A 26,496-nucleotide genomic window follows, 5' to 3' on the forward strand; every position below is an offset into this window, starting at 1 on the left:
CAGATCATTCAGAAAGGCATCCAGACAGGTCTTGAAAGTCTCCAGAGAAGGAGAAATTATAGAATACCACCATGAAAACAACATGAAAAGATAATACGGACCAAAGTCAAGTTCAGCAAGGCAACTTGCCAACATGGGAAAATTTATTTTAATTATACCAATGTTTTGGAGATTAAACATACAAGCATGAAGGAGGAATTTAGAGCAAGCATGAACCACAGGACCAGGGCAATGTGACAGGCCTGGGACTGTTAAGCACAAGGCAAGCTGATCTCAGCAAAAATCAATTAACAAATATATGTATCACACCTAAAGAAACTGAAACAAGGGTGTATTCCATGTACAGCTGCTACTGATGAAGGCTGTCTTACGAATTTTTGCTAAGTGCTACAGAAACAGCAGCACTTAGGATGGAGAGAAACAAATCTGACAAGCAGAATTATGCATTCAACAATTCAAATTTATGAAGATGTCTTGCAATCTTGTCCATCCTGAGACATTCGAAACTGTACATATCCTTCTCATTAAGAATCCCACTGGGTTAAGTCCTGACACACCTTGAACACTCAGTTTAACCCAATTTTCTTTAACATTGCATAACCTGCACTACCAGCAATTCCCTTTGGAGTTGGCACAATTTTCTATATTTAATCTAACAAATTAAATATGAGGAAACATCAGGTTGTGCTGGGAATACATGACAATCAATGTCTGTATATGCTTTAATTAGAACAATATATCTAGCTAGATACTTGCTTAATTTCTCAACAGCATACTGAACCTTCACTGTAGGCCCTTGGCACCACTGGAATCCAAGTAACACCCACCTCCCATTACATTTTATGTTGCTGATATTCTCAGTTTCTCTAGCAAAATTATGCAGTTTTCTTAAAAAAAAAAAAAAAAAAAAAAAGCAGCACAGAAGTGAACAAGTAACAATTCTGTATTTTTAAAATAAAGGTTCAAGGAAAATTCTATTTTGAATTTGCACCATTGGTTGGCAGCAGCCTCACCTATGAGCACTAAAACAAGAGAGTGCAATGACAGGACAAGGGGCAATGAACACAAGTTGAAGCACAGGAGGTTGAAGTTAAACATGAGGAAAAACTTTACCGTGAGAGTAACAGAGCCCTGGGATGGGCTGCCCAGGGAGGTTGTGCAGTCTCATCTGGAGACATTCCAAACCCATCTGGACATGTTCCTGTGTGATCTGCTGTAAGGGATCCTGCTCTGGCAGGGGGGTTGGACGAGGTGATCTTCAGAGGTCCCATCCAACCCTGATGAATTTATGACTCTGTCATCACTTTCAATACTGCTTACTGAAACACTGCTCCATGGAGGCCCTACACAGCACATGGTCTTCTTCTAAACAGGTTCAGAAGAAGAGAAGCAGTGTTTTCTGTCTTTCTAGAATACCAAAAGCAAAATATAAATTACGATTAGTGATTAAGTGTGCTTCTCAGAAAGCAAGAACTAGAAATGCCTGAACTAGAGGCAGTTACAGAAAGTAAGGTATTCTTCAAAGCTTAACACTTCTGGGTCTGGCTACCATTTGACTTTAACCCTGCCTTTCCTAGTTTTAATTACTGCATGATTGTAACATCTCTGCCCTGTATTTCAAAAGATTCAACTTTACAGGCTTCTAAGTTTTGATGCCCTTTTACGTTTTGTTATCCCTGTTTTCCCTGAAAACCAGCAGCACACATCAGATAAAAGGCACTTAAGTGCTCAAGAGGAACAAAGCATGACAACAGTCAGACTGTGCTGTGTGGCAATGGCCTACTACAGAAATCAGTGACCTGTAAACAATTCCACTTAAACCTATTCTGGCTCAAGTGTTTTCCAAAGCCAGTAATGAAAGTCTCTGGAATATAGGAAGAAATGAAGAACAAAGTGATTGAATGGCAGCTCAGTGTAAGCTGACCATCATCATTCTCCCCCTAATTGCAAGCTTTTTGGGATTTTGAGAGATTTTGTGTATCTCCACTCATATCACACCCCAAAAATAAAATCAGTGATTTCTATAGTTGGGGTTGTTGGAACTGGGCATGGCCAAGTGTCTCCTTGCATCCTCACATAAGATTCTGAAGAGCAGAGTAAACTGGGATACTCCCTTTGATGCCCTTATGAATCAAAGCTCTTTGCTCCTCAAAAGCTCAAGACTGTGCTGTGGTTGAGAAGTTAAACACCAGCCATCATTCTCTCTACAGGCATTAATTTCTCTCAAAGTCTCAATCCACTGAAGAGCAAGCAAAATTAGTCAAAGGTATAATGCCTGAGAAGAAACCCATTGGTAACCTCCAACATTCATGTACTGACATGATGATGAAATAGACACAAGTCCAAGCCTCTGGTGACTAGTAGGTCTCAGCACTCTAGTGAAGTCAAGCTAGGAGACATGCTCTACTTCAAGATTATTATTAAAAAGTCCAACTCAATAGAGCCTTAAAAAAGGCAATTTAAAACATGTAATCAACTCGAAGTCAATCAGTGCCCTCTCCAGACTTTTAGAGTCAATGCTAATGATTCTGCATTGCTTTGTAGCAGAGTAAGTCTCATGGATACTCTACCAGTGGATCCTCTTGACATGCTGTGTAGGGCTGAATCTAAACTCAGGCCCTCTGCCCTTTCACTTGCCATCTCACTGCAGCTGAAACTTTTCCTTGAACATAGTCCCTTGTCCCCATGCTCTCCTCATAAAGCAAAGGGCTTCTGTCCTCCGTATCTACTGGGCGGAGCATTCACTGTTTTTCTTCTTCTTAATACCAATGGAGTTTATGCTTCTGACTCTTGTGGGTTTTTCCAGTGAATGCTTCATTAGGCCTTTGAATAGAACCCACAATACAGAAAGGTTCTTAAGACATGCATGATCCAAGGAAACCCCCTTGGCCCTCACCAAAGCCATTCAGTTTTTTACCTTCAAACTACTAACATAGGATTACTGAACCTTCCTTGAGTTTAATTACAGAAAATAATGTTTAATATAGTAGAGGTTCTGAGGGTCAACATTTACATTGCACTGAGACATAAGGAAGTCACAATTTTAAGGGAAAGTTGTCACTTATGTAACTTCATATGGGTATAAAGTGGGTTCAGAATGGGGGTTTCCTCAGCATGCAGTAAATAAGGACAGAAGACAACAGCTCACCAAGCAACTGATTTCAGAAATTTTAGATTTTTTTCTATAACCATGTCCATTATGTTTGTCAGATCAGCCAGAGATTTGACTTTTGTACAAGATACAAGCCATCAAAAAAGTTAAAATTTCTGAATTAAAGACTGTAACTTGGAACTTTCTATTTCCAGCTGAGTCCGTATTTCCTCAAGTTTTTCAACAAGGAAAAAAAGCTGTTCTCAAACTCAGTATTAACCAGCTGAAACACATTTACTTCAGGGCATCCTTCGATGAAGTTCTCCAAAAGAGAAACTTAGTACTTCAAAGGATAAGATATTGGTCTGTGGTAGAAAAATTAATTGGAACCCAGAAGAGCTGGGTTCAATGCCCTACAGCAAGGCAAGTTTTGTTACAATTAAACTGCATTGGTTTTGTCACTTCAAATGGAGGAAGAAATCATGCAGGAACATCTCAAGACCATTTGAGTCATGGGATGTGTGGCACTGTATTTCTCTCCCCTCTACCCTGGAAAAAATCAGTAGTAAAATTCAGTCTTCACACATTCTTTGACAGCCCAGCAGCTAGCTAAAGAGCACAAATATAATGACAGATTTCTCATCACTCATTTAGGTCCAAAACCACCAGCACGCTGTCCCTCATCATGCAATAGTATTAAAGGACACAAAGAATGACTGGTGTAACACCTTCGTGGTTAAGAAACCAGGGGAAACCTGAAGAAATGAAGTAAGCAGGATTTACTATTTCCACAAGAATTTTGTGCACCTTTTTGTCACGGGTGGGCATGAAGAAGACTCTGAAGATGAAACTGTTACCTTACAGTGCATTTTTAAGTGCATTTCTATTCTATTCAGTTATATCTCTGGAAACAATAAATCAATTCCCCACCACATCACACAGATTAAAGATGCAACTTGTGAACAACAATCTGACCAACAGCAGGTGGTAATAAATTAAGTTGGTGTTAACACAAACAAAACACCCTGTAAGCCAACAACACACACAGGGCTACCAATCCAGTCTTCCCACAGTCCCTATTAAAACATTCAGAAATATTGAGGGGCAAAAACACATGCAGATTTTTTACAAGTTGAGTTGTACTTGGCCAGAAAACACAATCTCTTCTAAAAGGATCCAGTAATTAAAACACCTTTGCAATGACTTTCAGGTAAAAGAGTTTTATATAATTGTTATCTGTGCTCTTAATATGCTTAAATTTAAAGTAAGTACTTCACAGTAGCTAAAGAGAAAATAGGAAAACAATCTCTTTCAGCAAGTGTATATGCTTTAATACACCTGAAATACATATTTCTGCACAAAACCAGAATATTCTTGTGACACCTTCCACACTACAAACAATGTGGTTTATTATTCTACTTTAACCCCAAGGTAGGGCAGAGTAGAAAACTCAATGGAATTTCCACCACATCTTGAATACTCCCAGAAAGTCCATAGAAGTGCAACTAAAATGACTACAGGGCTGAGCAGCAGCCACATAATGGGAACCTAAAAAAGCTTGGACTCTAGCCAAGACCTCGATTGATATTTACAAAATCCCTGATGATGGATAAATGGAACCCTAAAACAATCTTCTATGAGCTGCAGTCAAAAGATCTGTAAGTTTCAGTCAACAGGAGGTAGACAGCAGATTGTGGAGGCAGATCTTAGCAGCAAATTCAGAAAGGTGTGGACAACAGGCACGTGAATGGACATGAAAAGACAGTTCAAGTTCTCATATGGAGTTTAGTGTTCAACAGGAACAGGAATTTAAGTCTGGTTTCTCAAATCTGCCTCTGTAAGAAGCTACAAACAGAAGAACTGATCTATGATTGTTTCTGAAGAATGTATTTGCACAAAGATTTGAGTTAATTTTTCAGAGGCAAGTGAGTTGTCACCACAGGCAGCTGAACCAACTTAATATAACCAATTTGTTCTTGCTGCTGCCAAAGCCACGGAGCTTGCTACCCCTTTTCTCCCTGCCAAGGATTTCCTCATCCACTCTTCCTGACCATGCTGCCCTTGCTTCCTCTCTGTGGCCTCCTGCTGCTTCTTAAATGGTTTCTGAGCTGTTTTTACTAACTGAGATTGAAGAAGTTAGACCAAGCTGCTTTCCTCTGGTTTTGATAGGGGTTTGGCTTTGTTCTGTGGGGTTTTTCTGGGGAGGAGATGCATTGAAATGAGGTGAAGTGCTCAGAAAAAGCTCTACCAAAGCTCTGGAGCCAGGACAAAATAGACAGCAAAGTCACATGGTCAGTGGGGAGGAAGATGATGCCCACATTTGGCAGCTGCAGAGCTGGTTGTTGGCTCAGTGCTCTTCTTGGACTAGATCCTGGGGCACGGGGCAAAACCAATTTATCAGTGGGAGACAGAAACCACCTTCCTGTGCTCTCCCAGTGGGTTGGAGAAATGAATTGCGTTCTGTGTCAGCGAAACAGCTTTTTTCAGTACAGCTGCACCAATCACTTGTAGCCCAAATCTGACAGCTTTGAGTCTGACACCAAACTATTAAATAGCATTTACTGATCTTCAATACTTGGTCAAGAGGGGGATGGAGGAAGGAGGATAGAGGACTGGAAGGAGAAGAACTCTTCCATTGTATTGACTAAAGGTGGCAAAGATAATTTTGTTTAAATACCAGTATTAAAAATTCAAGTGTCAATTCCAAGTTCAACCTTATATTTTTTTACCTCTCTTCCTTTAAAGCTATTTATCAACTATTAGCTGGGATCCAGGTAAGTGACCAACTAAACAGGCAGATTTGATAAAGAGACCCAAGACTTTTTACCAGTAATGCACTGAAATGGCACAGAAAAATATACAGAAAGTGTCAGAGCGAACAGAAAACAGAACAAACATGAAGACAAAATAGGGAGGAGCTACTGAGAAAAACAAGTAACACTCTCAAGTCAGAGTGAAGTTTTTATGGTGCTCAGCAGCAGGTTCAAAAGAGTCCAGCTTCCTGGCTGAACTAACCCTCACCCTGCAGAGCCTCACCTGCCTCCCCATGGAGGATCTTGCTAGTCTACTAATTACCTATGTACATCTCCTTAACAATTAAGATGAGTGCTTCTTTAGGTCACCAACATCTGTACCCCTTACCCTGCATACTAAATAAACAAAGAACAGAAAATGCAGGTGACTCATTTATTACATCTTACTACTGAAAAATAAAGTTTTTACAGTCATAGCTTTTCTGAACTTCAAAGTTTTGTTTCTATAAAAAAAGACTGTGTATAATACAGGTTATGTATTACATACAATATTTTATATACACATATTATATACAAAAGATTGCATAATCTAACAAGGCCTAAGTGTAAGGCCTCAGACATATATTAATTGCTTAGCATTAATTTAAGATTACTGTTGTGTTTCCTGACATTGGAGCAACACAGAAAATTTATCTTGTAGTGATTTCCTGGTTTGAAGTGGTTTTTTTAAGCTGGACAATTACAGCTTCTCATTTGATGCATTCTTACCAATTCAGTTCATAATTCAAGTAATGTGGCAGCAGTTGTTGAAATTCCTGGGGAACAGAATAGGCAAGTAAGGCTTGTTTGTATCTGAAACAAGGCAGACAGTGATAAGCACCTGTAACTTGCACTAAAATCAACAAAGCATCTCAGAGTTAACTATGGTGGCACCATCTACAGACCTTCAGCCAGGGATCAGAATTTAAAGAGGTGGCAGAAGCACATGGCCTGTTAAAAGTAACTTTTTGAGCAGAGACAATTTAAACAGGATAGAACAAGCAACTCTGATGAAGTTTTAAGGGAAAAAGGGTTAATTTGAAGTATGCCTGGCACAGTCAATGGCAGCATAAGCACATCTAGTCTGTAATTATTTCCCAGGATTTTGTAAATGTCAAAGCACGGTTTAAAGATGCTCAGCATTTGCCTGAAACACGATGCCACCACATTGTAATCAGCTGCAGGGTATTTCACCGAGCAAGTGAATTGAGTTTCATAGACAGCAGGCACTCAAGAGTAAAAACTCATTTACAATGCAGCAATATTCTTTTGGAAAATACAACACTGCTCAGAGGAGTGATGGAGACCAAAAAGAGGTGATCAGAGAGGCAAACAGCAAAAAGAAGAGCTTGCCAGGCTTGGGGAGTATTTTTGTTCCACCTGATCACACTGGAACTGGGACTTTACATCCTCAAGGGACACTGTCCTCCACGCAGCCCTGCCACTGGCTTTTGGAAGGTGTAGTGTCAAGATCCCTACCACACAAAGGCAACATCTGAGACAGTAAGAATTAATAAGATTTGCTCCAAAGAAATAAGCAGCAAATTATTTTCACAGTCCAGAAGGAAATTCGTTTTCCCACTTCAAGGAGTGAATAGAAGCACAGTTTGCTAATAGAAAGCAGAGTGCAGAGCAGCATACTTGATGAGACTTTGAGGTTTAGTCTACCCCTACAGGTAAAAAAAGATCAACCCCCTGAACAAACACCCCCAAGGCACCATCTTTCACTTACTGCAGTGGTACACATTGAGAAAGTTTTAAGAAAAAGCAAATCCTGATTCATTTATTTAGCAATACTAATGCCTCATTTAAGATGTCAGTTAATGAAGTGACTGAAAACACTCCTGTTCCACTCTCCTCTTGAAAAATGGCTTTTTCACAGCAAGAATAAGAATCACAGGGGTTGGAAGGGACCTCTGAAGAACAAGTCCAACCTCCCTGCTGCAGCAGGAACACCCAGGGCAGGTCAGACAGAAACGTGTCCAGATGGGTCTTGAAAGTCTCCAGAGAAGGAGACTCCACAACCTCTCTGGGCAGCCTGTCCCAGGGCTCCATCACCCTCACAGGAAAGAAGTTTTTCCTCATGTTGATGTGGAATTTCCTGTGTTGTCACTTGGTGCCATTTCCCCTCGTCTTATCACAGGGCACCACTGGAAGGAGACTGGCCCATTCTTGACATCCACCCTTCAGATATTTCTAGACATTAATAAGGTCCCCTCTTAGTCTTCTCAAGACTAAACAGCCCCAGGTCTCTCAGCTTTTCCTCATATGACAGATGTTCCAGTCCCTTAATCATCCTTGTAGCCTCCATTGGACTCTTTCCAGTAAATCCCTGTCCCTCTTGACCTGGGGAGCCCAGAACTGGACACAATACTCTTAGGAGAGCAGAGGAGGAGAAGTACCTCCCTTGACCTCCTGGCCACACTGTTCTTAATACACCCCAGCACAGGCTACATCACTGCTGTACTTCATAGCAAAAGTGAGATACACAGACTGGGTGTTGCTGTAAGGAAAGACAAACCCTTCAGGCAGAGATGCCAGCATGTTTCCTTACTGCAGATCTGGCAGCACAGCCCACCCCCATTTACTCACTTGTTTCAGCTACCCCCTACCATGCTCTTGCTTAAGGTCAAAAAGCTACATTTCTTTCAAAATTTCTTCACTTGAGTTGACTTTTCTGTGGCCAACTTGAACTATGGATGATTTCTCCACCCCCCATCTGTGCTTGGTTTGGTTTTTTTTAAGATAGAGAACTTAAGATTATTCATATTTTCAATTTCATCAGAACAAACTCACAACTCAAAGAGTTCAGAGACAAAGACAATTGGTAATAAAACAAAAAAAAAACTTGTTTCCCTTTATCTTTATTTAACATTCATGATGTACCAGGTTATTTGTTAAAAAAATCCCTCATTCATTTTAGAATCACAGAATGTCTTGGGTTGGAAGGGACCTCTAAAGGGCATCTAGTCCACCCCTCCTCTACAATAACCAGGGACATCTCCAACTAGACCCTGTTCCTTTGCACATACAAATTCAGTCATTTTTACAGTACTTAAAAGGAGAGGACTTTAAAAACCTGACTTTTAAAAACCCATTTCACTGGTGTGTCTGCCTCCAATTGTTAAGCATTTTGCTGGTGACAGAAAATTAGATCTAAAACAAATCTGAAATAAGGAGTCGTTGCTTTTACAAATCAGGTTCATGTGCAGAAAAAAAGACCAAATACTTTATTCCTCATTATCCAGATGCAAGATAATTTTACTAGTGGATTTGTTCTTTCAGAGTTCAATTTAAAAAAAAATTAATAGTTTGCAGAGCATGTATTGCATCTTAAACTTACAGGTTTACCTTGATGTTTTGTTTTACATGGTGTTTAACAAAGGGATATACCAATATAAAATATTTAAAAATAAATTATTTCAGATAGGGTTTGTCAATTCCCTTAAATTTGTTTGTTTGTTTTAATACAACAAAATGAAGATTGAAGTGAGATAAATTACTTGGGAATATCCCTAAGAACATGTTGTTTTGACAGAAAGCTCTGAACTTAAAATTCAAGTGACTACAATGTTTATACCATCTGCTCTTACATGCTAAACAAAGCAGTTCACAGCGATAAAACCAACAGCATCTCAGTGGCCTAGAAGGAGAGGAAAAGGGAAAGAACACAAAGAAGTAGTAACCAAAGCCAGAAATAACAGTCCACCTAAATACTGCCTGCCAAATTACACTGTAACACCAATGTCAAAGACAACATTTGCCATAATTAACAAGTCAACAACCTGAAGTGTTCAGGATCTACCCTTCTTCAGTTTGCCCTTGATTTTGCAAAGCAACCACCCGTGCCTACAGATTTCCCAGGAGAACAGCAGATTTGAATATACAAGTACATTAATGTTCAGCTGATAAGCACTGGAATATGTGCATGCAGACAGATAAGGAAGGAGGAAGCACCAACCACCTGAGATGAACTGGCCCTACAAACCTGTTTAAAACTGCAGTCTGTCACCAAGGTCACCTTTTATGAGCACCTTTATTGCACTGCAGTAGGTTAAATGTCCTTGCACGAACAGAAGCCTATGTCCTCTCTACTGCCTGCTCCAAGAAATACCTTTCCCATCGGACTAAAGGAACAAGAAAGTATTTTTATTTTCAATTCCAACAGAACTAGAGCAATATTAATGATCTGAGTGTAGTTTGGATACAAAGAACGAGGAGAGCCTAATAAAAAGAAGGAAAAAATATCTCATGGCAATAAGTTACAGGAAATTATAAACAAGCTCCTGCTTCATATGATGATTCCAGGGCTGAAGCACCTCATATACCACAGACACTGAAACAAAACTAAAATTCACAACAATTGACACATCTACAGTCCAGGTACCATGCACACTAGCAAACAGGAATGGCTCCCACTCCCCCCAGCATGTGCAATTTACACTAATTGAATTTCACTCAACTTCTTGTTTATGTTCCTTTCACTGAGCAGGAAAATACCAACTCAAGGCACCAGTGACTGATTCTTTAAAAAAAGCACTCCAATAAATCATTACAGCATATCCACAGTTTCTGTAGATCCACAAACACATGCTACAGGCAACCACACTTAACAGAAAAGTAAAAACTTTTTAAGTTGGTGTTTGCTTTTCTACCTCCCTCTTGTCTCCAAATACAGTGTGTTCCTACTGAACTTCTCTGACTGCCTAATATCATATTCAAGAATGACAGAAGAAATGTGAGTGCAGGTTTCAAAGCTGGCTTCATTTCGCATTCTCCTGAAGATGCAGGAGCCATCATGGCCACTGAAATGCATAGAGAAACCTGAGATACTGAATGTAAATATCCTAAAGTTAGTATTTTGGGAAGCACTGAATGGTAAGCATATTCTGTATTCATAAATACATACCCACACACAATTTCATCTTATAATGAGTTTCAAAATATATAGCTCCAAATACGGGGGTTTTCTCCTTTTTGATGAATTTTTTACTTGTTTGCAAGACTTTTAAGCCCATTCTGGTTTATTTTTTGTTTACAGAACTGTGATTTTAACATTAAAACACAAAGTGGAGATAAAGCTACATTAAGCAGTTATGAGTTTGCCTTTTTTTTTTTTTTCATGCTGGGTAAACATTCATTTTAAAATAAATCACATGCTTGAAAATGACAAACAGGTCCTCAAATCCATTTCTATCAGCTTAGCCATCAGATTTTAAAGAACTTCACACCAGGCCGGTGATCAACACATGCTTTTCTTTAACTGCCAAACCATTAATGTTTCAGCAAAGCAATTCTCTACTTCAGTATTTCCCCTAAGCAGAAGTGAGCTCGATACCACACAGGAGGTCAAGGGTGTGCATTACTTGGAGGTACAAACTTGTGATCTTCACTGGCTTATGCCAGTTCATGACATTCATCACTTCCATGATGCTGGTGTCTAGGGGCAGCACTCCTGCAATGCTTAACTATACTTTCATCTCTTTCCTCACCCTTCTTTAAGGAACCTGTTATGCTTTTCTTTTAACTGTTGAACTAAGGCCCTGCAAGAAGTACTGAGGAGATGCTTGCAGCTATTTTCATCATTGCTCTGCGTGACAATACCAACTTTCTCAAATCTATTGCCACTTTCCAGTCCATGTTTAGCAACCAGAACTATTTTCTACTTAGCATCTAATCAGGAAACATAAAAACAAGAAGTTGACAGAAAATAATTTATCTTATATAGTAGTACTTCTTGGGATATATTTTCAGTGAGGAACATGGTTGTTAACTAGAGGAACAACAATAGAAATGCAGGGAGATGGTATCTTGAAGAAACAAAATCAGAAAGAGTAAACACCAAAAAGTAGTATTAAAGTAAAAGTAAAACATGCTAATTAGATTCACTGTATCTACAGAAACCCTAAATATACATCACCTTTCTGTCGTAGCAAATTTTGCTAGAAAGGGCCCAATGTAACAGTGCTGAGAGGATGGACCAGCAGCCCCACTGATTGATGCAGTCTGGGAACCACTTCCCACGAGACATGAGGTGCTGTAGCGGTTCAGTCACACCCCAAGTAACTTGCCCTGCTTTTCCTACAGTACAAAATGGGAATAACACACTTGAGCTTTTGTATAAAGTGCTTTACTAGTGGACAAGGTGATAGACAGAAATAAAAATCAGAGTGTGCTTGTTTCTGAATTCAGATTACACTTATTACCAGCTCATCCTCGCTGACCACCAACAGTCACTGCCCCCTTGCAGAACAGACTGGACACAGAACTAGCATTAATTACTTCCCCTTCCAATTCTAGGAAATTAGCAATTATGGAGCAGAGAGATTTAATTTCAGCACAAACAATCAGAACCCTGCAAAACTGCAAGTTCAGGAATTACCTGCAGGAGGGCTTACCACATAAATTACTGGGTACCCATAGAAAGTGCTGCTGTTCTGGCTGCAATATCTTTCCTGCCATCACCAAGGTTTGGCATCTCTAACCTGTACCAATGTATCACATCCAGAGTTCTGAAAAGGAGTGAGATGTTACAGATGAGAGGAAAATGCCAAACGGATTCTTCCTGAACCTCCAGATTGACAAAAGGTCTTCTAAATTATGTTTAAATGTGAGAACTTGATAATTGAAGCATCATGCCAACACCACTGGCCAGCTTGTAGTAAAATGAGGTAAGTGCATCTCAAACCAGTAAGAAGTTCAGTATCAGAGCAAACCAGAACTTACACAAATCCTACAATTACTTTGGAGGAAAAAACAAGTAACGGACATAGAATCACAGAACGGTTTGGGTTGGAAGGGACCTTAAAGATCATAGAGATTCAACCCCTCTGCATGGGCAGGGACACCTCCCACCAGACCAGGCTGCTCCAAGCCCCATCCAACCTGCCCTTCAACACTGCCAGGGATGGGGCAGCCACAGCTTCTCTGGGCAACCTCTGCTAGGGTCTCCCCATCCTCACAATAAAGAATTTCTTCCTGAGAATGCACCAAAATCTCCCTTCTTACAGTTTAAACCCTTAATTGTATCACAACAAGCCCTGGTAGAAAGTCCCTCTCCATCTTTCCTGCAGCCCCTTCAGGCACTGGAAGGTGCTCTAAGGTCCCTCTGGGGCCTTCTCTTCTCCAGGCTGAACAACCTGTCTCAGCCTGTCTCCAGAGCAGAGCTGCTCCAGCCCTCTGAGCATGTTTGAGGCCCTCCTCTAGATTCACTCTAACAGCTCCATATCCTTCTTGTGTTGGAGACCCCAGAACTGGACACAGCACTGCAGGTGGGATCTCATGAGAGCGGAGCAGAGGGGGAGAATCCCCTCCCTTGACCCGCTGCCCACACTTCTTTTCATGCAGCCCAGGACACAGTTGGTTTCTGGGCTGCAGGAACACACTGCTGGCTCATGTTGAGCTTTGCATCAATCAACATCACCAGGTCCTTCTCCTCAAGGCTGTTCTCAATCCATTCTCCTTCACCCAGCCTGTAACTGAGCTTGGGATTGCCTTGACTCAGGTGCAGGACCTTGCACTTAGCCTTGCTGAACTTCTTAAGATTGGCATGGGCCCACCTCTCCAGCCTGTCAAGGTGCCTTTGGACAACATTTTCCTATCCAAGAACTGATTATGCCTTATATCCACTCCAGTTCATATGTTATATTATATAGTCTATGAAATAGTGTGCATAGATTAAAAAAAAAAAGAAAAGAAAAAAAAAAAAAAAAGAAAAATGAAAGCAATGTGGCTGAAGGACTTTTGCTTGGTAGCAAAGCACAACGGTGCAACTCCTTCATGTCAAGGACAGAACATGAACAGAGCAATGACATTCTCCCACCTCTGTATAAGAAAACTTCAGGCATTAAGTTCTCCCACTATAATTAGAGGAAAAAAATCCTTAATATTAGAAAGTATAGATTTAGAAACATACAGAAAAGCCTACCTTCTGCTAAAACCTGCAGTTAGAAGATACAACATTAACACACTAAGCTGACAGGCACTACTGCTATCTGCCCATCCCACTCCTGTGCCAGAGGGGTCTTGGCTGTAACAGCTGAACAGCTTAGTGTGCAAATCCTCCATTTCTTCATCATTCACATGATAAAAGCAGCATCCTAATTAGCACTGCACTGGGTGAAGGACAGACACCCATCTCCCTGCCATCTGAGTGGTACCTTTACCCTCTGGTAAAGGGCTGGGATGGATATCTGCAGCACACACGTGTTCTTCCACCTTGACAGGTACAGTTATACACAGCCACACATCACAGCCCTGTGAAGCCCCCCCCCTTTTATTTCTGCCAGTAACAGAACACTGCAATCAAACACCTGAATGGACACAAAGCTGCTGTTCAAGCCGACTGGCAAGGCAAACTGTTGTATGGGAATCAGCAGTTATGATCACACTGAAAAAGTTGCTCTACTCTCAAGTGTCTTTGCTGCAATTCTTCAGTTTATCTTGACCAACCATCGTGTCACAGACTAGACAAAACCCTCTTTGAGTTGAACACATTAGGATTTCAGGAATTCAATTCCGTCTAGTATCTCCTCAAGGACAAGAGATTGTTGCTGAGTTGCAAACCTAAAAGCAGAAAGTCTAGGAGTAGAGCTCAAATCTTACTGCCCCCAGACGAGAAGCTTCAGGAGTACATCCAGTTCCTTGCCATCCTCCTCCCCAGAAATCAAAATTTAACAGGACTGCAGACCATTACTCACCCTGCAGCGACTTTTGATAAAATAGTTCTTTGCCCTAATAACCTTTAAATGCTTCTTAAATTATAAAACTCAACAGTGTGAGAACACAGGCCCAAATCCTGCCAATATTCAGTCCAGCATCATCCAGAAGTAGCACAGGTTAAATGAAGAAAAGTCTGGTTTTACTGACAATCTCAAGCAGAATTGGCTTAGGTCAAATTCTTACAGGAACCAGAAAAGAAGCATGCAATGAAAGGAAGGCACTGCTATTTGTTAATCATTAGTCAGACGACCCACAGAGTTCACACTGGACAGGGAACACTATAATGAAGATTATCTGCATCTTCTACAAGGCCGAAAAGCAAAAGGTTCCCATCAGTGTTTTGGACACGTTCAAAATTACTGTTTCTGTAACTCTCCCAATTCTGAAAGGAAATTGCCACATCCCAGGGGGCCCATTCAGCTCATGTAACATACTGAGCGCTGGATGCAGAGAAGTCAAGACTATTCCATTTCCTCTGATGGAAAGTTAATTTAAGTGCTACAGCACATCAAACAGAAGTAAAAGTTTAGTCTTCAGTCTCAAAATGACAAACTCCAGTTTATTATGCTCTTCATTTGTTGAGATGACACCTCTACAGCTCTCCACAGAAGTGTTTTCAGTTGCTGTAAGCTATTGTACCAAGTAATGGCAGAATTGGCTTCACCGAGGGCAAGTCATGCCTGACCAATCTAGTGGCCTTCTACAACAAGGCTACAGAGATGGTGGATGGTGGCAGAGCAACTGACGTCACCTACCTGGATTTGTGCAAGGCATTTGACACTGTCCCACATGACATCCTGGTCTCCAAACTGACAAGGCATGGATTTGACAGAGGGACCACTCGGTGGATAAGAGATTGGCTGGATGGCCGCACCCAGAGAGTTGTGGTCAATGGCTCAATGTCCAAATGGAGGCAGGTGACAAGTGCTGTTTAACATCTTTGTTGAAGACATGGACAGTGGGATTGAGTGTATCCTCAGCTGTGTGGTTTCTTCCCAAGAGGGAAGGGATGCCATCCAGAGGGACCTTGAGAGGCTGGAGAGGCGGGCCAGTGCCAACCTCATGAAGTTCAACAAGGCGAGGTGCAGGGTCCTGCACCTGGGTCAGCACAACCCCAGGCACAAATCCAGGCTGGGGGAAGAATGGCTGGAGAGCAGTCCTGAGGAGAAGGATCTGGGGTGGTAGTTGGTGAGAAGCTTGACATGAGCTGCCAGTGTGTGCTGGAGCCCAGAGAGCCAGTTGTGTCCTGGGCTGCATCACAAGAAGTGTGGCCAGCAGGGCCAGGGAGGGGATTCTGCCCCTCTGCTCTGCTCAGACCCCACCTGGAACACTGTGTACAACTCTGGGGCCCTCAGCACAGGAAAGACATGGTCCTGTTGGAGAGGATCCAGAGAAGGGCCACCAAGGAGACAGGCTGGGAGAGTTGGGGCTGTTCAGCCTGGAGAAGAGAAGGCTCCAGGTAGACTTTAGAGCACCTTCCAGTGCCTGAAGGGGCTCCAGGAAAGCTGGGGAGGGGCTTTTCATCAGAGATGACAGTGATAGGACAAGGGGTCATGGTTTTAAAATGAGAGAGGGGAGATTTAGGTTAGATATCAGGAAGAAGTTCTTCACTAGAAGGGTGGTGAGGAACTGGAATGGGTTGCCCAGGGAGATTGTTGATGCACTATCCCAGAAGGTTTTTAAGACCAGGCTGGATGAGGTTTTGTGCAACCTGGTCTAGTGGTGGGTTCCCTGCTCGTGGCAGGGGGTTTGGAACTTGATGATCTTTAAAGTCCCTTCCAACCTTAATGTTTCCATGATAACTGAAAGTCACACACTGATTTTCTTCCTGTATTTAAGAGGAGGACACCTGGAGCATAGAAAGAACTGGTTTTCCTTAGAAAATTCCTCAATAAAGAAAGAGACAATACGTGATTTGCAAAGTGAGACAAATTTGAATAAAAGACGACAAACCACCCACCTAGGTAGGGTCTAAGATTATGTATCTGAAACCACTAGCAAGGGAAACTATTCTGGAAAGCAGTGAAAGTGCTTAGGAAAAGTATTAAAAAAACAATCTCTTCTAGCAAAGAAACAAACCTGAGTTATCAAAAGAAAAAAAAAATCCTCTTTCTATATGCCAGTAAAAGCATCACTTAAGTGCTGGGCAATCACCAGTTAACTCCCTAACCTCAGCAATCCCCATCAGGGGAAAAAAAAAATGGCATCATTAATTCTCAACATGGATTCAACAGTAGATATTGCAGGGATCTCCTTTCTTTTGCAAGATGATGAAATCTTCATGAATGCTACAATATTCTTATGACAACTATAATCAAACAAATTTATGATGTGCTGTACTTAAGCTTGTTTTAGCAGAACATTTACAAAGGCATTTCCTGATGTCTCCAGCATTTGCTGTGCTAGTTTATAGAAGTCAGTAGCTTGTACAGGCTTGCCTACTGTCATGTGACACTGTATATTAATTTACTGATGTCTTCAGTTTTTAACAATTACCATGAACAAACATGTATCCAGTCATAAGTTCAAGGATACTAGTGAGGTTTTCTTTTTTTCAGACCAATAATTAATGAAATGTACACGCTCTCTGCTGACACACTGATTTTTTTTTTTACAAGACATGAATTTGCAACTATTCCACTTAAGAACGTTTCAGCAAGTGGAAGGACTGAGACAAGCTGATTTATTTCTTACAAATGTAAGATCTGTCAGGAAAGCTCAGTTCATTACAATAGTTCTTCCAATAAAAGTTGTGAAGATCAGCTGCACAATGAATTGTGTTCACTAAAATATCAAAAACAGGGAAGAGACCATCTCCAGTGTCTAAAGATGCTAATTTTGAAATACTGCAACTGTTGCCAGGCTAAGTGTGTAAGAATGATACTGAGTCTGTGTGTCTATGTGTGTGTGTGTATATATATATATATATGTGCCATACAGAAAATAAATACACACACAATGTGACTTGTGATAAAAATGTTCACATTTTTCACAAGAAAGCTATTAAGGTCACAAACTCCTGTTTGACTCTTCAGCAAAAACGCACCATTCTCTTCAACACTGGCTTGCAGACTTTGTCCTTCAGCCTTTTCTCAATGCATCTTCAAAAGGACGTTTAAAATATTTCATTTTCCTTGCCTAAGTTTTAGTTTGTCCCAGGCAGCTCAGAATTTAATTCCATGCTGGTTCACTGGTTAGTGACTAGATGCTACCATTGATAAGATCACACATCTCTCTGTTACACAGGGAACACAGAATGCTCCCCCCTCCCCAGTGCTTAAAACAATCACTTCCCTTTTCTGTGAAAATATCTCAAGCTCCATCTTGACCACTATTCCAGAAGTCTTTGAACAACGAACAAACCACCCTAAAGGGAATGCATCAGGACTGATAGCAGCATATTTCTACATATTTTGAAGAATATCGATGCTACCACATGCTGCACTCTTAATACTGAAGGGAAGAAACCCTCCTACTTCTCCAGACTATTTTCCAATTTTAAACATACACAAGCATTTCAGGAACTGTTTTTAAACGGCCTTTGAAAACTGGTGGTTTGATGAGATTAGCACTATGTTTTTTTTTTTCCACAAAGATTTCCAACACAAAAAACAGACACACACAAGTCGAAATAACAGATGCTTTAACAGTTTTCAAATCTTACACCTTAAGAAGCTGTAAGTTAATAAAGTTTTGCAAAAGTTTAGGTAAATTCATGGTTTGGAAGGAAACGGCTGATGCATCATGTCAGCTGACATAGCCAATGTAGTACATCAGACTGTCAAATGTCAGACCAGACTCTTCCCAGTTGTTATGCCCCCAGAAGCCATGAGAAAAGCATAATTATGGAAAGCCCTAAAAAATAAGCAAACATTTAGGAATGCCAGACTACACCTATAGATCCAGAAAACAGCAAGAGTGGGTCCTCCAGTCATTTAAACTGCAAGTCCCCAAGAACATGCAGCAGAACACTCAAGCTAATAGAAGGGCCTTTTTTTCTTTCCTAACACACAACAGCTATTGTATTTCTGTGTTATACATACAGTGGCTGTGTCCAAAAAGTAAGAAATCATGGTTTAGAGACTATTTCCCTATATTCAGGGTATCGGCAACTTCATTTCCTCTGTATCTGTTACCATGTCTCTGTCAGTGATTGCCTGTCATCCAAAAATCTCCTGTGGACCAAAAATCACCACCCGAGGATTTTTCTTTTAGTAAAACAGCAGAGACTTACGAGGTGGAGATGAAGGAGAAAGAGCATTGAATTTTTCTCTTATGAATCCAACTATCTGGCTTACACTCAAGAGACCACCAGTAAGTTCCAACTGAAAACACCTCTGAAACAGCAGGAAAACACCAAAAAACCCCAACATTTAACTTCAAATTGCTTATCACTTTTTTTAAAACTGCAACTTTAGCAGATTGCAGTAAGTAGGGTAAAGCTCCTTCCCAGCTGATTAAATATATTTCACAACATAACTGCCTTAGGGTTTTCCAGGTTTTTTGAATCAAGACAAGGTTTTTGCTTCTTCATCTTAAGACAATTTAGACCTCTCCATGCTAGTCTGAACAGTTGAATTCAAGAATTGTGATCACCCTCCACCAACTGCTCACATGACACACTTAACACCACGTCAATTTATTGTTCATAAATTATTAAACAGAGTTTTTCACATGGCAGATATTTAAAGAACTTCCTCCTTCTTGGGGTGTATAATTCACAGCCAAACAACACACTATCCAGCTATCTTGAACTGTTACATTTACATTTCTTTCACTGAATTATTTTGCAAGCTTAAAATGGTATGCCCTGTGAAACTCAGGATAAAAGGCCACTGCCAAAAATGTACAAAGCAAAGTGCAGCACATGACACCATTCAGAACTTCTAATTAACATGTCAGCATTGCTAATATTACTAAAGATCCACCAACAAAAAAAAAAATCTGGTTAAATGTTAAGGCAACTGAAGAACATTTCAGTCTACTGTTACAGTTAGAAAGACAACATCCCAGTATGATACTGGTGCACATTTTCAGCTGGGAGACAAGTACTGCCTTCTAAGGGACAGAGACAACCCACTTCAGCATCCTCAAGTTGTTAACCAAGCTTGAGGCTGTTTTTATTCCACAAGACCAGAGATTTTTAAGTTTCAAATTACTTAATAAGGGAAGGGGTGGAAGAGCAGCCAAAAACATCTTAGCCCTATCGCTACTGAAGTAACACAGACTTGCTTGCTGAGAAGAAATGTCAGTAAACAAAATACACACTCTCTTTAAATATTCTCCAGTCTGGAGTATGCAGATCCAGACTGAACTAGAATTCAGTAACATTACTTTAGGAGTGACTTTAGCATAAAGAGGAGGGAAAACTGGGCTTGCACCGTATACAGATAACATGAACACTTTATAGAAAAGCAAATATCTTTTTCTTTGATTCAGTCCTACAGACTGACCACACAGGAGTGGCTGCAATTAGGTCAGCAGGTAATGTCATTAAGAAGATTGAATTTTTTTTAGGTTTAAGAACACTAAAAAAAGTAGATGCGCATTCTATACGAACACAGACTCACTAAAACATTTCAAAGCATTTGCAAAGAAGGAACATTTGCTATGAGATCACAACTAATACACTGAAAGCTTAATCTGTCACATTAAAAACAAAAGAGAACAGACCATTTAGAATGAATTTATGGATAATAAAACATCTATACCAAGATCACATTTTTAAGACATTTTAAAATACTTTGAAAAGCTTTATCAATTTTTTCCTGCAGGTTATCTGAAGCTTTAACAGAAAAGCCAAAGATGGAATAAAACTATCCAAACTAACATATCTCTCATTAATACATTACCTTTCTTTGACTGTAGATATCTCACAGCCCTTATCAAAGTAGGCCAGATCCGTCTCATTTCCCTAAGGTTAAGCTGGTGAACTGTGTTCAGAGTACTCATCAACTAAGGAATGGCCACCATTCAATGACAAATACAGCACAAGCTATTTCTCATCTGTCCTATTTTTTTTTTTTTTGAGGCTGAGATTTAGTTTTTTTCCAGAAATCATCACAGTTGACAGCTGGGAAGATGCTGGTGCCTTTGTCCTCTTATGCAACTCCTGGTCTCCCCCCAACAGGAATAAAAAGAGATTACATGGCTGCTCTCCATTCCGGGGCAGAGAAGGCTGGGTAAGCAATCTTCCCTGAAGTTATGTTCTGAGAACACTTCACAGGCCATCAGGGGAAGAGGGAGGGATCGTTTTTCATTCATTTTAGTGGGTGGGGGTGGTAATCAATACCTTTTATCATGGCCCAATGAAGCCATCTTCTGCAAGAAGATGCTAGCCCTGCTGTTGTCATCCTCTGCTGCTGGAGCTGGAGGGAGAGAACAGGTATCTCCAGTACTAACCAGCCTTGGCAACAGATGGTAACAACTTCCTTTTTCTTTGAAAAGATTCTTCTTCCCTATTTTTTAAAGTTATTCCCTGGGAAGCACCTTCATTCTGGCCCTCAGAATATCCCAAGGAGGAGATGAATCCCGGTCTCATCTAACACTTAAATCACACACAGGAGCAAGCACTGCCATTGCCCCTTCCTGATAAACAAGTTTTACTACAAGCTTCACTAAAAGCACAGCTTTGTTTCCACCTACTGTTACTCACTGTTTTATTAACTATGATTCCACAGTGAGCTGAGAGAGTCTAAACTTCATGAGACGCTACCAGGATGTGGTGTTCCAAGTCCTTTTTATGTTACTTCTGGGATGTGTGCTTCTGTCATGTGCCAAACGCTAGTTTAGCCCCAAATGCTCAGCAAGGTACAAAAAGCACCCAAAACAAAGACAACATTAAATGCTTCTTCGTGTCTCCTCCCAGTAACAAGACAATAAAAACTATAAATAAATTTACTGTTGTATTTTCCAAGACCATTAATCACCAGCTACGCCTAATAGCTCCTTAGAGTTCAGATACACTTCCCCTGAACTCCTGAAGGAACAGCCTCTGTCTGCAGTCCAAGACGATGGTGACACAAAATTCACTGGCAGCTTCCCTTCCAAAAAAGAAAGCACATTGAAATGAAAGTGGACACGAGGAAAGTTATGCTTACAATCCGCAACACTCAACCTTTGGATGCGTTTTCCATCTAAGGAAGACTTGATTCTTTGGCTACTAACTGAATTTCTTCTGTTTTATCCCTGTCCTGTGTATCTTCATAGACACACAACACCAACAGACAAGTACATTCCAGATTGGTAACAGGGTAAACATCTTCGAGATATTTATAAAGTCACAAATGAAAGTTAAGGTAACAGCGTGAATGAGTTTCACATGTCCATCCAGTTATTGTTAGGCTTCAATTTCAAGTCAAACCCTCTCACTGGAATAAATGCATGCTTTGTGTGGCTCCTTATTGTCGCTTGGGGAGGGGGGGCGTGAATAGAGAGGTGGCAACTTCTACGACATCAAGTTAAAGGATGTTAAGTCTCCCACTGTAAACGCTACCTATGAACAGCCACTTATAAATCTGCTTCTTCCAAAAGGTGCGTGAAAGCAGAACCACACTCACGGCGGGTTTCAAGCCTACAAAGATCAAAAACAAAGCCCTCAGACCCTCGCATCAGGGGAGGGAAAAAACCGAACGGCCCAAGTGTCATTTCGTTTCGAATTAATTCCGCAAAGCAATGGGGAGGAAAAGGATGGGGGGGGGGGGAAGCATTACAGCTGTCAGGTGAAAGAAGATCCTGCGGGCTGCCCGCGCATGACCAGAATAAGCTGATTATTTATCTTCTGATAGGAAAAATAATAAAAATTAAAAAACCACGAAACCCTGTAAGACCCACAGGTGGTAAAACATTACATGAACGGGGGGGGGGGGGGGGAGGGGGGAGCGGGGGAAGGGAGAATAGGTACGAAGTCAATAAATAAAGAGGGATGTGTACCTTTAGCCCAGCACATCGGGAAGGGGCTGCAGCCGCTTTTCTCCATGCAGACGGCACCTGCCGGCTGCCGGGCCTGCTGGCCGGCCACCCCCAGCAGCCACATGCAGACAGAGCTCCCAGCCCGGCTCCCTCCGGCACACAGCGTCCCGGTGCGGTGCTGCAGGGGGATTGGGAGCCGCCCGAACGATGCGGAAGGTGGGGAAAAAAAAAACAAGAGAAGCGGGGAACCTTTCCCCGCCCGCGGGCTTCACCTGCCGGCGCGGGCAGCGCCCCGCGGGGGAGGAGGGAAGGGGCTCAGGGCTGCGGGAAGAGCCCGCAACATCCTCCTCCCCCCCGGCTGGGGGCTGGAAGCGCCGAGGAGGGGGGAAAGCAGCGGAGTGAGGCAGCCCGGGCGCCCGTCCTCTGCCTGCATCCAGGAGAGAGGCGGGGAGGGAGGCGGGGAGGCGATTAGCGAGCGGCACGTTAATATGCTGATCTCTCCCCCCCCCCGCCCCGTCTGCTGGGCTCACCCGCAGCCTCCTTGTTTACCCGACTGACAGCCGCCGAGCTGCAAAGCCAGCCGGACCCGGGTCGTGTCTGGAGATGTGCTTCCCGCCTCCTCCGGGAGGGGTTTTGTCACCCTCGTCCCCTGGGGTAGCCTCCCCCCCGCGCCCCGGGGAGCAGCGCCCGCCCACCCGCCTTCATCTCTTCTTTCCTCTTGGAACTTGCGGACTCGATCGACAAACAAGAGCCCGACACCTTTAAAAACTCACAGGAACTCCCATGAAACTTCGGCAGGAACTTCGTGCGGCTGGACCCTACCTCACCACCTGCTTGGCTTCACCAGAGGGCTGGTGAAAGCCCCCTCGCAGCGTTCCTCTGCCTCAAATAAAGAGCAAAATCCCTCAGCCCATGCCAGCAATTACTCAGTACCACATCCAGCCCCCTCCTCTCCAACCAGGGCTTCTCTACATACCTCTAATCAGAAGGCAAAGGTCACCAGAAACGTGCACAGCACTTGTTCCTTCTCAGCTTTGCAGCACAGAACACCAAAACTGCTTGAAACGTTTCTTTTCTCTTTTTAAAAACGGGAATACACACACGTTTGCAAAAGGATGTGTTTATAAAGACACATTCGGGCAGCATATGTATAGGAAGGAATAATGAAAATATTGATTTTTACTCCTAGCAAAAGGTTTTACAAAGATTACAAGCAACTGATGCAGCTAAAATATGTGTTAAAAATCTACAAGAACAAGACTCCCAGACAGATCATTAAAGCTCTTTATATATTCCATGGTAATCTTTTCTCACTCCCAGCCCTCAGCAGTAAGGCACAGGGCTTATCCAAGACTATAACCAAAAGGGAATTAATGTAATGCTAGCAGCCTTCAACTTAACCTATCTGCCTACTCAAAACAGCACACACTACAGCATATGTTTAATTACCATTCTTTACACCTATAATGCTGCCATCTTCACTCCTCAGTGCACCGGCTGTGCAGAACTGCAGTGGTGTGTCAAAACTATTGATACATTTAAGTATTGTTTTCTTCTTTATTTAAAGGAGGAAAAAATACCCACTGGAAAAAAGAAAGGGGAAAAAAAAGAGAGAGAGAGAGAGAGATTAGGCCACAACCAGGCCCATCAGATGTTCTGCATCACTGCTCAGGCACAAAGCTCTTTCTGGGGCTGAAGAAAGCCAAAGGGAACTGAAGACATGCCTGGATGCCTTTCCCCCACACACCCCCCCCCCGAAGTTTTCTGAGCCCCTAAATGCTGCACAGCCAGCCAAACACCTCCAGCAACAAGGTCGATTACATTTACCTTCAGAAACACAGCAAAATAATAATAATAATAATGTGGTAATATTTAGAACACAAATTCTCGTATTTGTGTGTCTACAGAAGATGCAGAGACAGGATACGTGCCTTTCCAGTTCAAGCTACAGCTCGTGCAGCAAAGCTGCTTTTACACATCCAGCTCTGCCACCAGCTTCTGTGGTGACCTTGAGCAAGTCCATCTTGTTTTGCTACCAAACAGACAGCTGCAGATGCTTCTTTTATTATTTTTTTCCTAACTTTCGGGTGTAAAGCATAAAAAGCCTGTGTTTCTTCCATAAAAACAATAAAAGTGTTCTGCAGAAAACTAAAGAAAATTGCAGAGGTAAATTGCTAGGGCCTAAATTTTATTCATGAAAGCTAAACCCTTTAAATATCAACTGGTAAGAGCATTACCAAAAGAATTTTAATCAACAGAATGTGTGGACTTGCATTTTTTTTTAATATACTTTTAACAGGTGAGACTAACACAGATTATCAATCCAAGTGTCAAGAAACACTGTCTGCTTGTTACAGCTGTTCTTATTGATGGTACAAGTATTAGAACCCTTCTCAAGGACATAGCTCCTTCTTGTAATATTAGGCTACAAAATGAAGGTGAAAACAACCTACTTCATAGTGTGAGGATTTTTCTTTTTATTGAGTTTTAGAAGTTATCTGGTATTTTACACTGCATATAGATTTTTTGAAATAAACCAAACGTTTCCTTGATGTTAAGAATTTTAAAAAAATAATTTATATTTGTTAGTATAAATAGCAACCAGTAGACATATGGTCATTCTCTTATTTTAAGTAACATGATCAGTTCTTCTGTAAAATTAAAAAAACCCACAAAAATATTTCTGAAAGTCATAAATCCCAAACTTTCAGCCTGGGGGGGAGGCAGGGAGGAGAGGCAGGGAGAGGGCAGAAGGCACAAAGTAAAAATAAAAAGCTTGAAAACTTAAATATGCCTTTGGTATACTTAACACCAAGTATTAGCAACATTTTATAAATACGGCTTGTCAAGTAGGTGTCTGAGTACCAGTTATGTAAAATACACTGTTTTAAGTAATGCCAATCAGATTATAACACTTAGTGAGGGTAAGGAACATCTGTCAAGTTAGGACTGTGGAAGAGGAACGTTCGTTCTTGTGTAAAATGCTTATGCTGACATACACTGATAGTATCTGCACAGTGCAAGCAACGATGCTAACAGCTGTCAAAGAAAATACTAAAAAAAACCCAACACCCTTATTTTTTTAAAATTAAATGCCTTTGTTTATTCTAAGAACATGTAGAAGCACTGGCCATTTTCCTAAAATACACCTTCAACCCAGAAAACACTCAGACTACTAAAGTAACAACAGACAGACCAAGGTACTCAAGCTCAGAAACCCACATTTTACCTCCAAGGAAATTCAAGTCAAGACTTTTCTACTGTGACTATGACTTCTCTTGCTCAATTTCAGCCTGGTTTTAGACTACTGAATATCAGCATCAGCTTATTGAAATGAAGAGGGAAAACGAAGGGGGAAAATAATCAGAAGCTTTTGAATTGCACAAAGACACTTAGGTTTTGTTTTAATTCTGCCTACAAGGCTGATCCTGTCTCCCAGTGGACTGCAAAAAACACAAAGCCTTGTGGAGTAAAGGGTTAAACAACAGTCTTGTACAACTGGGAGGCATATAAAAGCTTGCCTAATTTTTTCCACTCGAGCTTATCCAAACAAAAATAAAGATCTAAAATGCCTATCAGGTGAACTGGCAAAGCTTGGCTTTCTCTAGGATTGTATCTGGAGATGGAGCTCCTGTGGGGTGTCTCAGATACCTCATCAACAGAAAGCTAACTACAGTTTCTCCCTCAGTGGATGGCATCATTAGGATCTCTCCACTATTCAACCAATCATTCTCACATCAGTTAACAGCTCTGTTCATCAAATTTGATCAAACTAGCTGGCAAGTTTGAGCCCTGCTGCGAAGGAGAACAGGACAGAGCCCAACAGAGAACACCAGCTTGAGTTTCACTGCCCTGAGAAACCAAGCTAAGCTTGGAATTCAGGAACATTGTGAAGGCAGAGCTGCATCAAAGCAGCATTTGATAGCACAACATTTTTTAGTTCCTCTTCTGCAGCATCTTCGCTACCAGATGAACATACCA

At 41.4% G+C, this 26,496-nt stretch overlaps 1 protein-coding gene across 13 annotated transcripts in view; it reads right to left on the reverse strand.

Moving 5' to 3' along the window:
* Positions 1-26,496, reverse strand: part of PTK2 (protein tyrosine kinase 2) — a 219,306-nt gene that overhangs the window by 133,088 nt on the left and 59,722 nt on the right. For 4 of the 13 annotated variants that reach the window (XM_051612460.1, XM_051612458.1, XM_051612459.1 and 1 more), the window contains exon 1: positions 22,537-22,715. The exons of 3 other annotated variants lie outside the window; for them this stretch is intronic. In XM_051612460.1, coding sequence (XP_051468420.1) covers positions 22,537-22,639 — 103 coding nt within the window. In that variant the 5' untranslated portion in view covers positions 22,640-22,715. Of the gene's footprint in view, positions 1-20,456; positions 20,729-22,536; positions 22,719-26,496 lie in introns of those variants that run through there. 6 more of the 13 variants (XM_051612466.1, XM_051612456.1, XM_051612454.1 and 3 more) reach the window with 4 other exon arrangements.

This window comes from Apus apus, chromosome 2 (assembly GCF_020740795.1).
Source record: "Apus apus isolate bApuApu2 chromosome 2, bApuApu2.pri.cur, whole genome shotgun sequence".
Classification (NCBI taxonomy): Eukaryota; Metazoa; Chordata; class Aves; order Apodiformes; family Apodidae; genus Apus; species Apus apus.